The sequence below is a fragment of the Talpa occidentalis genome, unplaced genomic scaffold, assembly GCF_014898055.3.
Source record: "Talpa occidentalis isolate TD23 unplaced genomic scaffold, MPIMG_talOcc4v2.1 talOcc4.8, whole genome shotgun sequence".
In the NCBI taxonomy this organism is placed as follows: Eukaryota; Metazoa; Chordata; class Mammalia; order Eulipotyphla; family Talpidae; genus Talpa; species Talpa occidentalis.
This window is the reverse complement of record NW_023605194.1, coordinates 13445525-13461935: the sequence shown is the minus strand read 5'-3', so window position 1 is coordinate 13461935 and position 16411 is coordinate 13445525. Positions and strand designations below refer to the sequence as shown.

Sequence of the window (16411 nt, the reverse complement as noted above, 5' to 3'; positions counted from 1 at the left end):
ATAATATTAGAGCCTATTTAGCATATGTCTCTATCACCAGAATCTGTTATTTTTTTTTTCAAATAAATTATTTTTAATTTGATTTTTCTATTAGAAAAAGATTTTCACTTACTTTGCTTAGATGTCAACTGGGAAAGATATAGTACTCTTTCTATACTTTCTATAGACTGTTTTCCTCAGTGTTTATTATTTTATCACTTTTGCTTTTTCTATTTTGCTACCTATTATTTTAGCATACCCAATGAATTATATATCTGCTTGTGGTTATTTAATAAGCAAATCTTATTGTAATCTAACAAAAAGCTGGAAATGTGAATTTGTGGATTTATAAGCTTTGCAAAGTTTTTTTCTAACAATTCAAAATATCTTCTGTAAGTAACTGTTATGTTTAGACTGTTACTGGTTTTTCGTGTGTGTATGTGAGAGAGAGAGAAAGAGAGTTAAAAATAAGGGTGTTTTGGATAAAAATTTTCAAATTTATGTTTTGATTTATAAAGAACAATTGGGTAGATGAAGTTACAGATTTGTAGTAATTATAATTTGATGGGTTCCTTTTAGGTTTGATTTATGAGTTTAACACTGACCCCTTTATAGTGTCAGTATGCCTAAATCTAAAGAGTGTCAAATTTCACAAAATGAGAAATTCAAAATTTATTTTATATATATCCAGTCTTGGTCTGAGATATAACAGATTGTCAGCAATACCCAGATCATTGGCACATGGGTGTATGTTTAAACTGGCCCATTTTCAAATAGAGAAGACCCTTGATTGGCCTTGTCCAAATATGGCAAAGCAGTAATTATTGGATACCTCTTAAGATACAGATATTGTGTTAAGTACTTTCATATTTATTTTGTGACTCAAAAAAGTGAGGATTTACTTTTCTAAAAAAGATTTATGCATACAAGAACTGGGGTACAAGCCAGAGGTGCGGGGGGCGGTGAGAGGATTCACCAGAGACAGTGGGGAACTGAACAGGCTGATTGAAATACACTGCTAAGGGGAGGAGCATGCGAGACAGGAGAGGTCTGCTGCACCATGTGGGTCAGCTCCCTGGCCGGGGATCGAATTTGTGCTGCAGTGGCTGTGGATAGTTTCATTGTGTTGCGTCTTAACCCCTTGTGCCACCAGGATTTACTTTTTCTTTTTTTAAAGATTTATTTATTTATGCATACAAGAGCTGGGGCACAGGCCAGAGATGCTGGGGGTGAGAGGATCCACCAGAGACAGAGTGGGGAACAGAACAGGCAGACTGACTGAAACACACCACTGAGGGGAGCAGCGGGCGAGTCAGGAGAGGTCTGCCTCACCATGTGGGTTGCTCCCTGGCCGGTCGGGGATCAAACTCGTGCTGCAGAGGCTGCGGATTGCTTCATAGTGTAGGATTAACCCCTTGCACCACCAGGGAGGCCCCCCAGGATTTACTTTTGATTAGAGAACTTTAGTGAGGACAGCTCTCTTTAAGTTTGGCTCTGGAAGGTATGTGTGTTTATGCTTGTGAGTGTGTATGTGCGCACATGGGTGTATGTTTAAACCAGCCCATTTTCAAATAGAGAAGAAGACCCTTGATTGGCCTTGTCCAAATATGGCAAAGCAGTAAGTCATATTTGAAAGTAGTTTGTGCTTTGAAAGCAACATATGCCTAAAGCCAATGTGTAATTATCTGCATTTTTAATAAGCACAATAAGGAAAACAATAAAATCCATTAAACAGCACTTACTAGACATTCAAGCTGAGTTCGACAAGAAAAATCAGGAAAGTGATTTTCAATTGGGGTTCTCTATATTGCTGAAATTACAGCCTGCAAAATGACTCTACTGTTCCATTTGATGTCTGAAAATGGACTATATTCAATGTAAACATAAGATCAAGCAATTTAAGACATTTAAACATGTATGCTCAAAGCAAAGACTGGGAACGCTATATGTGATTTCTTTCCCATTTAAATTTTTACTGTAATCCTACTAGTTATTGGAGTAATCTCATCAAATAGGAAAATAAGAGAAGTTATTTTCTTGGCCACGTTTGTTGCCTTAAATATTTTTCTGGGAATATGGTGAAAATGATATTGATTATCTAGTTTACCAAAGGTCACAAAAACTGGTTAGCAGAGGATCTAAGTAAGATAGGAATCAGAAGTGACTGACTCTAAAACAATGATAAGCAATCTCAAAGCTTCACAGTGTAATCTAAGAATGAGGCTAGAGAGTTTCCTTGTTACCCCTTTTCAAATAGCCTTAGATATTAACATTTTATCATTGAAGAATATCCGTTCAATAAAGTAATCAGTTGTAAGAATATTGTTTTAACCGTGAGACGCAATAAAACTCATTTGTTTTAGGTAAAGAAAGATGTAGATATTTTTCCTAAATTACTGCCATGCAATTTTCTCAACAGCACTCTTTGTCTACTTTTTATCTGTTTATACTAGTGGAGACACTTCTTTAATGTTTAGTATAAAGAGCAAGTTTCATTTCACCATAAAAGTGCACCTTCAGTTATATAGTTACATATTTTCTTCAGTTGGCCTTGCAAATCAGCTGATATCTCCAGATACTAAGTCTTCAATTTCCTTATGGAAAATAGTTGAAATATGAACATTATTTAAAACACACACGCACAGAGACACCTCCACTGATTGTTTTCTCCTTGGGCTTTTACTTCAGTCTACAAGGTTTTCTTCTATTTATCTGACTATTTAAATTTTTTTCATCTTTCAAGACCTATCTGTCTAGAGCTAGAGCTGCTTTTCTTGTTATTCCACTATTTCTTGTTTTCTTTGAATTTAAATAGAAAAGGAATTTACAGCTTCATCACTTATATGTCATCTCTTTTAAACTCTTCATTATGACCGATAAAATAATGTGTTATTTTGCAAATGGATAAACTAAGAAGAATAACTTGCCAAAAGTCACAAGCTACTTATAGAGCCAGGTTTCAAAACTGTTTGATGGCCTATACCAGTATTTCTCAAACATATGTATGAGCATGTAATAAATCACCTGGGAATATTGTTGAGAGTCATACTATGATTCTGTAGGTGTGGAGCCTTAGAGTCTGCAATTTAATAAGCTCTCAGGGGATGCTGATACCAGACATTAAATAGTGAGAGCCTAGTCTATATAATTTATTATTGATTATGTGCAGTTATATACCATTTCCTGTTTTTTTCCTGAATGGTTTATTTCTCTAAATAGGGTTTATTTTTCTTAATGACAAAGATTTCTATTATAATACCTTAATACCTAGTACTGTGGTTACATGGTAAGAGACTGAAATAAGGGGAGATAGGGTGATACACTTGTTTGGTAGATGCATATTCCCTTAGAAGTTTTACCACATAGAAGAGCAATGTATCATACAATGTCAGGATGTACTATCATTTTTTGAATTTAATATTCCTAAACGAAAGCATTAAATTACTTTGTGCCAGGCATTATATTTATCTTAAAAATAATTTAGAGATTGGTACTTAACTAACACCTAGATAGTATTGGCCACATAGCAAGTGTCAGAGTCAGGACTCACACCCAGGACTAACTGATAGTTACTGCTGTGTAGACTGAGTCCAACTGGCCACTTACGATAAGACAACTCTTCCTGCAGACATATTTTCTTTACATTTACTGAGTGCTTTAAATAAATTAAAATCAAAGAATAAAAATCAGGAGATATCAAATTAGTGAATTTTTTGGTTTTTTGTAAAATGTAGAGATGACTTCATTGGCTCCACAAACCTATGTTGAAAGGCAACCAATGACTAGAGCTGAGGCGAGAGACTGTCACTCTGGGTGAGGCATTACAGATCTGTCCAACCCAGCCTCTAATGTTTGTTCCCTTCAGGGCCCTTTGAGACATTTGTGTTTGGGACTGCTGCTCTGTACAGAATAAGTCTTGTTATAGTTCTTATGCTTGTTTCATTTTTTTACAGAGTCTTTTATCAAGTCTTGTGAAACTGAATAGTTTGACCTTAGCTAGAAATTGCTTCCAGTTATATCCAGTAGGTGGTCCATCTCAGTTTTCTACCATCTATTCCCTGAACATGGAACACAATCGAATCAATAAAATCCCATTTGGAATTTTCTCCAGAGCAAAAGTATTAAGTAAGCTGAATATGAAGGTAAGTCTCTGTGATGGGGAGTCTGGGTAAAAGCTGTTATTAATAGAACATGTGCAAATACTTATGTTTTCTCTATCACTGTGTGAATGGGTACTTGTTTTGTGCTAATGGGGTCTAATCTGATAATAAGAGTACTTCAGGGCAATTTGTTTTAGATAACAAAGCTCTTAGGACTGTGCTTACCTTTAGCGATTTGTCCTAAGGAAATTATCTTGAATGTCCATAAAAGCATAGCTGTAGGGATAGTTATTGTAGAGCTTTCTACTTAGTTGATACCAAGTTATTAATAGACATTTCCCTTTTTTTAAAAGTAATTTATCTTATTGGAATATTATGGAGCTATTGAAAACAGTAGTCTAAAGAATGTTAAATACTAGCTGACATATTTTCAACTTACTAAGTAGAAAAAAGTTAAAGCATGTAAAACTCTTTTTCAATATATCTTTTAAAGTTGTTTTTAATGTGCTTAATTATATATTAAATGTCTATAGACTTATATCATACATATAAGCAGTATTTACCAAAATGTGTAAGAATTATTTATGAGTAATCTTTAATTTCTTCTTGTCTATATATATATATCCTTTATAGTGAATGACTTTTACATTGTTGTAAAGGGGAGGGGTGTATGGGGAGGAATCTGTTTCCAAAGGAGGAAAGAAATGAAAAGTGATTATTTTCCAGTGACTTAATTTGTAGTGAAAAAACCTTAGCCCCAGATGTGATAAGTAAATTGGCATATAGCTAATTCATGATTGAGGTGGGAATCTAGGAAATCTTTATTTTCTGCTTATAGCTGTAGTTTTTTTTCTATTGTGTTATAGTACATCCTTTCGTCTTTGTGCCATTTCAACATAATTGTGGTTCTTTGAACCACAGTCTAAACATGTAATTTCTTGATTCTAGCTATACCTGATTCTATCTGTAAATGATAATGCATGTATCATTTACAATTATTTGGAAGTATGTAATAAGTGAATGCATGGAAATTGGAGATAATTATAATATTAAGTATAAAATTTATTGTTAATCATTATTGGCAATTTGAGATTTAGTAGGTAAAGGCATTAATTCTGAATTTCCATTTATAGGAACACAGCAGTCCAGATGTAGATTAGTTTTTGCATTCGGTTACACATTTTTGCTAAACTGATGTCATTGTAATGTGTTAGTTTGGGAAGGCTTACTGTTTTCAAGGAATAAAACTTTGGCTAGAGTTTTGCCTTAAATTTTCTTCAAAATCATGACAAATATTTAAAAAAAAACTTTTTCGGGCCTCCCTGGTGGCGCAGCGGTTGAACGCTGGGTTGCGAGGCTGCCCGCAGCCTCTGCGGCGCCGGTTCGATCCCTGGCTGCTCCCCGGCCACTGGAGGAGGGTCCCACATGGCGCGCGGACCTCTCCTGCCGCCCGCTGTTCCCCTCAGCAGTGTACTTCGGTCCTTCTGCCTGCTCTTCTCCCTGCTCTGGCTCTGGTGAATTCTCTCACCCTCCTGCGCTTCTGACTGTGCCCAGTGCATGTATAAACAAAACAAACAAACAAATAAATAAATAAAACTTGCCTCTATTTAAAAAAAAAAAAATTTTTTTTTTTCTTGAAAGAAGTCAAAATGAAACCTGGCATTTCCTCTTCATGTAAGCACCAGTAGCAAATTTTTATAATGATAGTATCTTATCATACTATAACTACCAGTAGTTTAGACACAGCTAGATAATTAGTTTAAATATAATAAAAGATGAACTCAGTTTTCAAATAAATATTTGCCATGGGATGCTTTAAAAGCAGTACTACATGGGAAGTTTATAGCAATAGTGGCCCACATAAAAAAAAGAAAGATGTCAAGGTAACAATCTAATATGGCAGTTGAAGAAACTAGGAAAAGCACCCTGAAACCAGTAGGAGAGAAATAAAAAAAATTAGAGTAAAAATAAATGAAATAAAAGACAAAAAGATCAGTGAAACCAAGAGTTGGTTATTTGAAAAAATAAATAAAATTGACAGCCCATCAGCTATACTTACTAAGAGAAGAGAGAGAAAACCCAAATCAATAGAATCAGGAAGGAAAGAGGTGAAATTACAACAAATACTGCAGAACTACACAGAAGCTCATGCAAACAAATTGAACAACCTAGAACAAATTCTTAGATTCACACAGTCTCTCAAGATTGAACCAGGATGAAATAGAAAGCTTAATAGTCCAGGTACAGGGGCCTCCCTGGTGGTGCAAGGGGTTAAGCACTGAACTATGAAGCAATCTGCAGCCTCTGCAGCATGAGTTCGATCCCTGGCCTGCCAGGGAGCAACCCACATGGTGCAGCAGACCTCTCCTGACTCGCCCACTGCTCCCCTCAGCAATGTACTTTGGTCAGTCTGCCTGTTCTGTTCCCCATTCTGCCTCTGGTGAATCCTCTCACTCCCTGAATCTCTGGCCTGTGCTCCAGCTCTTGTATGAATAAATAAATAAATCTTTAAAAAAAAGTAGTGCAGGTACAAGTACTGAAATTATGAAAAAGTAATAGAAATTTTCCCCCAGAAAAAAGCCCAGAACCAGATGGCTTCTCCAGTAAATTTTACCAAATTTGGAAAGAAAATTTAATGCCTAGCCTACTCAAACTCTTCAAAAAAATCAAAGAGGGAGGAAAACTCCTCAACACATTCTATGAGGCCAGCATTATCCTGATCCCAAAACCAAGCAAAGATAGTACCAAAAAGGAAATATAGACCAGTATCTCTGATGAATGCAGATACAAAATTACTCAACAAAATCCAGGCGAACGGATACATTCACCACAATCACGTAAGCTTCACCCTAAGGATGCAAGACTGGTTCAGCCTATGCAAATCAATCACTGTCATCCATCAGATTATAAAAAGGAAGACAAAAATCACATGATCATCTCAATAGGTGCCAAAAAAGCATTCAACAAGATCCAACATCCATTTATGATAAAAACTCTCCAAAAAATAGGAATAAATGGAACCTATCTAGATATTACAAAAGCCATATATGGCAACCCAAAGACAACATCATAATAGTGAGAAACATTTCCACTAAAATCAGAAACAAGACAGAGGGCCTCCCCGGTGGCGCAGCGGTTGAGCGCTGGGTTGCGAAGCTGCGGGCAGCCTCTGCAGCGCTGGTTTGATCCCTTGCTGCCAGGTGAGGGCCCCACATGGTGCGCAGACCTCTCCTGCCGCCCACTGCTCCCCTCAGCAGTGTACTGCCTGCTCTGCTCTCCCCTCTGGCTCTGGTGAATTCTCTCACCCTCGCGCGCTACTGACTCTACCCAGTGCTCGTATAAATAAATAAATAAATAAATAAATCTTAAAAAAAAGAAACAATACAGAGATGTCCACTATCACCATTGATATTCAGCATAGTTTTAGTTAGAAGTCCTAACTGAAACATTAGGCAAGTTAATAATAATAATAATAATAATAATAATAATAATAATACAAGGAATTCAAACTGGGAAAGGAGAAGTGAAACTGACACTGTTCACAGATAACATGCTCATTTACTTAGAGAAACTGAAGGATTCTACAAAACAACTTACAGAAATAATGAGTACAGTAAAGTGGCAGGATATAAAGCAAGTAAATAAATATTTGCCTCATGAAATTTCTCTTATGGGGATTTTATATAAAATGAGAAAAGTGGTCCATGTACATTGCAGAAAAAATAAAAAATACAGGTGAACAAGGAGGACATAAAATAAGCCCTCCCACCAGTGAGAGGCAACATCCCTATTAACATGTTGGCATGTATTATTGGTACCTAACTGGGGCAGGGTTAGGTACTGATGGTTTCCCTTTCAATATTAATAGTCACACAACAGTGTGTTGAAAGTTGGTATTGATCGAAAATGTGTCTTTAGACTTTCCCCCTGTCCTTTATTGCTCAGCATCTCTAGAAATGCTGAGCTTATCTGTTTTCTTGTGAACTGTAATTAGATATTCTTTCAATATCTAATTCAGTGTGTTCAATACATTTCTGTAAATTACTGTGGAATGGGGAAAATATCCTATTTATCATTGGGACCTTTGAAATCTAAATTGTTGTTATATGTGTTATATTTTTCTATACCTAATATAGATAATCACATGAGAAACAAACTTGCAGTTTAGCCTCCAAGTGAAAACTTAGTTGCTGTGTGAAAAACTTCCAAGGCATATAGTTTTTGTTGCTTTTTTTCCCTTTTTGTTTGGATATCAACTAAGGAAATAAAGTTTTCTGTTTAATTAAGAAAGCTCTTGCATTGGGGGTTACATAAGGGGTTTTACTTTTGTGGTGGTTCTTTGGATGCAAGCATCTTTTTGTCTTTGCCAGGACAATCAGTTGACATCACTTCCCTTGGATTTTGGAACTTGGACTAGTATGGTAGAATTGAATTTAGCCACCAATCAGCTTACAAAGATCCCTGAGGATGTGTCTGGTCTCGTTTCTCTTGAAGTGAGTAATAAAAGAGCATTTAAAATTGAAATCAGGATATTGGTATTTCTTCCTAAGGTTGTGGTTAGGATTAAATACAACAGCACATATAATACATTAGGTACAGTGTCCTGTAAATAATAAACTCAGTAGTAACTGCTATTATTATTTTTTTGGTCTTATTGTGTATGTTTATTATATCATGGGTGGTATAACCTTTGGAGAAATAAGTGGGTATAAAATACTAACCAAATCTTTATGTATCAATAGATCTTTGGAGCCAATGTTCTTTTTACTATTCCCATGCCTAATGTTGTCTCCTTCCCCCCCCACCCCCTTCTAGATTGTAACTTCTCTGAGAACAAGGACTGCTTTTCTCAACCTTTTTTTGCCCTCTTCAAATTACAATTTGTATTTGTATAAATTTGCATTATATTACAAATAATAATTGTTGTGGGCTGATATAGGCAGTTTAGAAATCACTTATTACCTTAACCTTAAATAATGGGCTTATAAAGGGTTTTGAATAAATAATTGGTTTTCTATTAGATATATGTTTGTAACTATTCATTATCAAAATATCATTAGCTAAAAGTACCTTAAAACAAGTAGTTAATAATTTTCTTTTTTGGTAATTTAATTAAATTCTTTCCATTTGCTTTAATTAGTTTTGACTTAATCTGATAAAATCTTTTTTATTTCTAAACATCTATCTAAATACGTAATTGTTTTTTAGAATAGTAAGTTATTATGTTACTACCTTTAATATTTGCTACTTAGCAAGTTGGTATAAAATTAATATAAAATTTTAAGTCATGCAGTGGTAATATATAATTCCGAATGGTCAAACACTATCAATAATTTATCTTTAGGTTTTAATATTATCAAACAATCTTCTAAAGAAGCTTCCCCATGGTCTTGGAAACCTTAGGAAGTTAAGAGAGTTGGATCTAGAGGAGAACAAATTAGAATCCTTGCCAAATGAAATTGCTTATCTTAAGGATTTACAGGTAAAACTTTATGCTGATTTTATGTTGTATGATTATGAGGATACATTCCAAATTGCATGTTTTTCTTAAGAATTTCATCTAATTCTTAGAACAGAGAGATTTTTCCTGTTAGAGTATTAGGGCTAAATTTTATATTCCTTTAATCTGTTTTTTCTTCCTAAAAAGTGTGTTTTTTTAGAGGAAAACAATAAAGTGATTCTCATCCTAACAAAGCTAATTTCCCTGTTAATTTATCTCCTTTTTTTAGTCAATGTATTATTTTAAATTTACATCAGTAATATGAAGTTTATATATTTAATCATCTTTTGTCCTGTTAATCTTCTAGAAATTAGTTCTGACAAACAACCAGTTGACCACTCTCCCCAGAGGCATTGGCCATCTTACCAATCTCACACATCTAGGCCTAGGAGAGAACCTGCTTACTCATCTTCCTGAGGAAATTGGTATGAACCCTTTGGATGCTTGACTCTGTACTGATAGTTTGCTCTTATTTGTTCAAGTACTATTTCAGATAAATGAAAAATCAACTGTGTTTTGTCAACTGAAGTTAAATCAGACTTAAGATTTCTTTTATAGGGTACCAGTAGTTGGTTGGTTGGTTGGTTTTGATGGGTTTCCTCATTGAGTGTTAGTATTAACACTATGTTTGACAGTGTTTTTGCAAACTTGCATTTCCAGTAGGTTTGACCTTAATTTCGAAGTTCTTTTATATTTATTCTAAATTCAAAAAGTTACAAAGACTTAAATTAGTGAAGTGTATTCAAAAGAATATTTCCTTATGAGATTTTAGGTACTTTAGAATTTTCATGTCCATTATTTAATATAATCAGTATGACTACCTTGCATTTTAGGCAGTACAGGTTGTAACCCCAGTTTACAAGCTACTTCTTCACTTAGTGATTCCATGTATCATATGCTCCCATATATACTGTGCTGTTCCAGAGGCACTATAGGTTATTGCTGGGGAATAATTTTGGAGTAAGATAGTTCAAAATCTGGCTCTGCCCCTTACTGGTTTTTTTGACTTTAGATAAAGTACATAAACTACATAAATTTCCTAAGCTTCCTTCTTTCCATTAAAAGAAGGATGATACAGTATCTTCTCATAGGGTTGCTCTGAAGAATAAAATCTTAAATATAAACAAATTCATTACCTGCTAGCTGTTATTTTTTATTTGTTTTCTATGTATCATTATCAAATATTATAGATTTTGAAGTTTAAAATAGAAACATATGAATCAACTTTACACTTTTATTCCTAATCTATATATTTAACTGCCTCGTGCAATTGGTTGAGACATTTGCCTAGAAAGTGAGAGTTAGGATCCTAAGACAGTCTAATAAAAATTTTTGAAAGATTACATAGATTGATTTTTGGCTTACTATCAAAAATGTGATAATTCTCTTAGTGAAAGATTTATACCAGGTAGCAAAAAACTTTGCACAAGAGTTTATTAATAAGAGAGATTATCACATTATTTATAACAGAAAGTAACTATAGGCATTGACTGTAAATTTACCTCTTGAGTCTTGAAAAAAACATATATGAATGCCAAGCTATCCCAAACAGCATGTAGCATGTTTTGTTTGTTTTTTTCTCCAACGCACTGCCCAAGGTTGAAAATGAACCATCCAGGAAGAGATTCTGACTTAATTGGTATGGAGTATGACTTGGACATTATAGTTTTAAAAATCCCCCCAGTTGATCTGAATATGCAGCAAAATTTTAGAACCACAATTGCAGAGAGTTTTAAAAGTAAGAGAAGAAAATAAGAGGAAATATATATTCAGTATGTATAATGTCCAGGATAGCATCATGACAGTTGAGTGTATTTAATATTAACTAATTTATTAAAAAAATAATTGATTTGATTTTTTTTTTAAACAGGTACACTGGAGAACCTAGAAGAACTGTATTTGAATGACAACCCCAACCTGCATAGCCTTCCCTTTGAGCTGGCTCTTTGCAGCAAGCTTTCAATCATGAGTATTGAGAACTGTCCACTCAGTCACCTTCCGCCTCAGATTGTTGCTGGGGGTCCTTCCTTCATCATTCAGTTCCTAAAGATGCAGGGTCCATATCGTGCCATGGTCTGATACAAATCTGCTGGTCCCACACACTGTTCAAAAATAGACTGCCATCGATGTTTCATATCTATATCTGTATCTATTTATGTAGATATCGATATATTTGGCAGATTTATAAAGACTGCATTATGTGTTTATGCTAATAGAGGAATCATAGCCATTTAGATTTTTTTTTAATTCTGTACAAAAAGCTTGTGTAAGTTTTCTTTGCTGAACTGAAAGACATTTTTCTGTTGTGTAATATGATAACGCCAGTTTGCTTAAAACATTTGCCAACAGATTGTGAAGTTAATAAATTTAAGGGACAGAGGTAGTATGGTTAGATATACTTTTTCTTAGCAAAAATAATTGGCAAGCAAATTTTGTTACAACTCTTCATATACATTTTCCCCTTACCAATTGTCAGATCTTTATAGTATTATAGGCCCTGAAGTTAGAATTTTTCTTTTAACTTATTTTGAAATTTGAGATTTAAATTTTATATATTGTTTACAGTCAGAGTAAATCACTGGATTTTTTTAATTGTTTTGATTTGCTCTGTTTTAATCATTCACATCTAGAGTTTATATACTCTGCTTACCAATTTGCATCAGCTCTTTTAAAGATATTTGCTTGTTGAAACAACTGGCAAAGTGAAAAAATACAGTCAAAAATTCTAGAATTCCTTTCATCGTGTTTCTTGGTTCACTTACAAAGCAGAATATCTGAAGTGAGTTTTGGGTTGGCGGGGAGGGCTTGGGCACATTTCCTGGTAAAACTATCTTAAGTTTGGGGGAACAGAAGCTTACAGTGCAAATGAGTTTTCATTCCTGAAAGTTGCAGATCCACAAAAATAATAATTTTGGGAAAAATATGCATAAACACACACATTCTATATGTGTATATACAATGCTATATAGATATGTATTTATAATATCATAAACAACAATAGGTAACTTTAAGGATTTCTCCCTATCCTTATACAATGAAATGAATGTTTTCCTTTGAACACTGCAATATATGTATGTTTCAAGGTTATTTAACAGTGTACTATGGTTTTATATCTTGACTTGCCTTGCACATCTTTCAATTCTGGAATATCTGCGTCTAAGCACAATATCTTCACACTGTGCTGTTTTGCTGCTGAACTAAATGCACTTTTCCCCACATGTGGGGCACTGGCTTCAAACAACTCAGTTCAGTACCATTCATTTTAATCTCATCTTTCCTTTCTTGGTGGTTGTTAATACAATGATGGAAAAAGAGGCACATTGCATAGAAATCATTGATAGTTCAGTGGAGTTCTGTAAGATGTGCATGTGCTATTTGATATGTTTTCTTTTGCTTTACTGCTTTGAAGGCTAGCAGTATTGTAAATGTGTGCCCCTTATACAGTACTCTTACCTTGGTAGTGTTGATCGAAGTCAATTTTAATTATTGAAAAGTCTCACAGAGCAAGTGCATTCTAGATATCATCCTAAAAAAAAACACTTCCCATATAAGGAAACCTATTATGTGTAATTATGTATTGCTGCTTGGTTTAATTTTCCTCCATTTAGATGTGCATTGTGTTTTAAATAAACCAATTTTGAATTAAGGCTATAATATTAAGATAGAAATTTGAAGTGTTGTTTTGCTTTTCCTGGCACTCAAATTCAGGGCTAAGCTTGAGGTCAAACCTTTATTTGTAATTGGCAATTTTTTAAGGAGCAACTAAGAAATGGAAGACAGGTAAAGATATAAAACCGTAGAATGCTTAAATGTGCTGTAAAACTATTGTAGATGTCACTGGATTTTACCAAGTAATATCCTTTCTTCTTTTTTTCCATCTACTGTGGCTTTTCAGTTAAAGTTTTGTTTATAAAAGGAATTTGTTTATTATAGCTCTACCTAGAGCTTGTGTGTATGTGTGGTTTTTTAAAATCTCATATCCAAGTGTGTTTATATATTAAGATGATGAAACTTGAACTTTAAAGTCAGTAACCTAGTATCTTTTCTTGAAAAATAATATGGCTGTTGTTTCTTAAAATGAAAATAGATACGGTTTTTAAAATATTTTGGTTCCCCTACCTTCATTTATGTTAGTCTATAATGAAAGTGCTGACTCATCATAGTCTACATGTAGCAGGGATATTACACACAAACCATATATAGCTGAGGAGTTAGAATTTGTTCTAAGAAGCATAAAACATGTGTCTTATATATGGTTGTCACCTTGTAAGAGACCATGAATTTCATCCATCACTTCTTCCAACAAGAAACTTAAATAGACTCTGATTGGGATATTGTTAAATAAAGGTATTTGATACTGAGTTTGAATATAATAAGACATATTGTTGAATAACTACATATGAGCTAATACTTCTCCTGGACTACCTTGGGACTGATTGGCACATTGAAAAGTTCTCTTTCTTTTAAAGAAATTAGCTTTAGTTTCTTCATGGGGCAAAGTAAATAATTAAAAAAAGTCAAAGAGTGGTACATTATAAAATCATTGCTTAGACTTTCTTTTTGTTAATATATAGTAGCAAAATGACAGTGTCAAACAGTCCTTCCTGTGTTTTTTTTTTTAATTTTTTTAAAAGATTGATTTATTTTTGTGTAGAAGAACTGAGGTGTAGGCCAGATATGCTCGGGTGGGGTGGGGTGGGGGCGGGTGAGAAACATGAGAGGATTCACCAGATGCAGAGTGGGGAGCAGAACAGGCAGATTTATTGAAATGCACTGCTAAGGAGAGCAGTAGGTGAGACAGAAGAGGTCTGCTATGCCATATGTGGGTCTGCTCCCTGGCTGGGATCTTACTCTGGTTGTAAAGGTGATAGCGCTGAGACTTAGCCCCTGGATGACAAGGGACGCCCCCTTCCTTTGTACTTGTTTAATACTTTTAAAGCCCCAGATGATTATTTCATACAGAATGAAGGGGAAGATGCTAAGTAATTTATGACTTTGAAGGGTACAAATGAAAACAACAGGCAACAGAAACTGTTGGAAAAATATACAAAACCTTCGCTTGTACTTATATTAAAAGTGATGATGCAATTGGAATGTGCCCCAAAATTTTAATTGCATATTTCTAATTTATCGCAGTGGAAAAACCCAAATCATTTAAAATTGGATGAACTGTTACAGTACTAGTATATCTCAATTTATGTCTGTCTGATAATTTTTGTTAAAATTTTTGCTTTTCATCCATCTCAGTTACTTCTAATTCATGATTATTGAGTCCAGATTTCAGCTTGCAGAATTCTAAAGAAACGATTGTGGGTTTTTTAAAAATATTTTTTAATTGAAGTAATATTGCATTGTAACACGTTTCAGGTCTGCATCATGGGAATCAGCATGTGCATATAACCACATTAAGTCCACCACTAAAAGTCCAAATCCATCCCTCACCAGGCCATTTCCCCCATTTTCCTAATTTACCCACCCCTCTCCCCCTTTCCTTCTGGAAATCACTAACTGGTCTTACAGTCCAAACGTTTACTTTTAACATTAACATATAAGTTAAAATATAAATAAGGATGGGAGTTGTGGTTTTTTTTAAACGTTCAAAACTAAAGTTGGTTGTTAATTCCCCTAAAAAACTTTATTTTTACACCCTTATGAATTATTCCACTCACATTATACATATAAACTGGTTTGAACATAAATGGCTTTAGTGAACAAGACTTCAACTTGATAGTTGAAATGTTTCAGATCGGAGACCTTTTTAAACTTTGGTAATAGGAGGATGAGTGTCCATTATTGACAGTAGTATGTGTCGGGCTATCATGTACCAGTTCTGCAGGTTGTGTCAGTGTATAATAGTATCTTGGGATTTATTCACATTGTAGATCTGTTTATTATCAGTTTTTCAACAGGTGGCAGTAAAGTACCATATTCCATCAAAAGCAGTATAGAATGTCAAATTTCTGATAGATGGAAGTAAGAAGTTTTGAGGAAGGAGCATTTTTTTCTTCATTTGCACAATGAAGATGGTTGGGTAAGAGGGAGATGCAATCTTTATGCAAATTACTAGGTCTTCATCCTAGCAATTCTAATGGTGATTCAATAATATTTCAAATAACATTATAAGCATTTTTAAGTCATAGGTACTACAAAAGATATCTTGCTTGGAAAATCTAGAGTCTTAAGGATGCTTTATTAGTGACCGTTATTATTTAGAACTCATTTTATCTTAATTTACCTTTCATCATTACTGGTATTATATGGAAAATTTAACCTTCCATTAGTCTGTTCAGGCTTAATATACAAATAGCATTTGTATTATACCATTTTCATGATTTTGTAGAACCTGTTATTGAATATGTCCATCTAGCTAGCACTTAAAACCTGGTATTCACTACTAGAAGATTGTTATGTATATGATTCAAATAGTTTATTTTAATATTTGTCTTTAATGGGAAAGTATACTAATATATAATTTTCCTTTATTTTAGTGTTTATTTCTCACCGCAAAACTCATAAATCAGAAAGTTATAATTGTTAAATAAGAATGTAACAAGGAATTTTGTATTAGTAGTGTCTTTTAATTGTATTTATTTTAAAATTATATAATTATATATATTTTAATCTGTACATCAGAACTTGTTTTTAATTAGATATATGATAGTTTGTGCAGTATGTAGTATAAGGTGTTATAAATAGAACACTACAAAAGTTGATAGTTTCTGAAAACATACTTAATCAGTATTGACTTTGTTTTTACTTAAGATCCCAAGTTTCCACTGATAGTTAATAGGGCTTGTGCTGTGTAAATTATGATTCAAGGGAAAAAGGTATA

General features: G+C 34.0%; 1 protein-coding gene across 2 annotated transcripts in view; it reads left to right on the top strand.

Annotated features, from left to right (window-relative positions):
- SHOC2 (SHOC2 leucine rich repeat scaffold protein) overlaps window positions 1–14261 on the top strand; it is a 56510-nt gene extending 42249 nt beyond the window's left edge. For both annotated transcript variants that reach the window (XM_037496880.2, XM_037496879.2), the window contains exons 5-9: window positions 3933–4121; window positions 8450–8572; window positions 9424–9561; window positions 9887–10004; window positions 11450–14261. In XM_037496880.2, the coding sequence (XP_037352777.1) occupies window positions 3933–4121; window positions 8450–8572; window positions 9424–9561; window positions 9887–10004; window positions 11450–11658 (777 nt within the window). In that variant the 3' untranslated portion in view covers window positions 11659–14261. The remainder of the gene's footprint in view (window positions 1–3932; window positions 4122–8449; window positions 8573–9423; window positions 9562–9886; window positions 10005–11449) is intronic.
- The last annotated feature ends 2150 nt before the right edge of the window (window positions 14262–16411 follow it).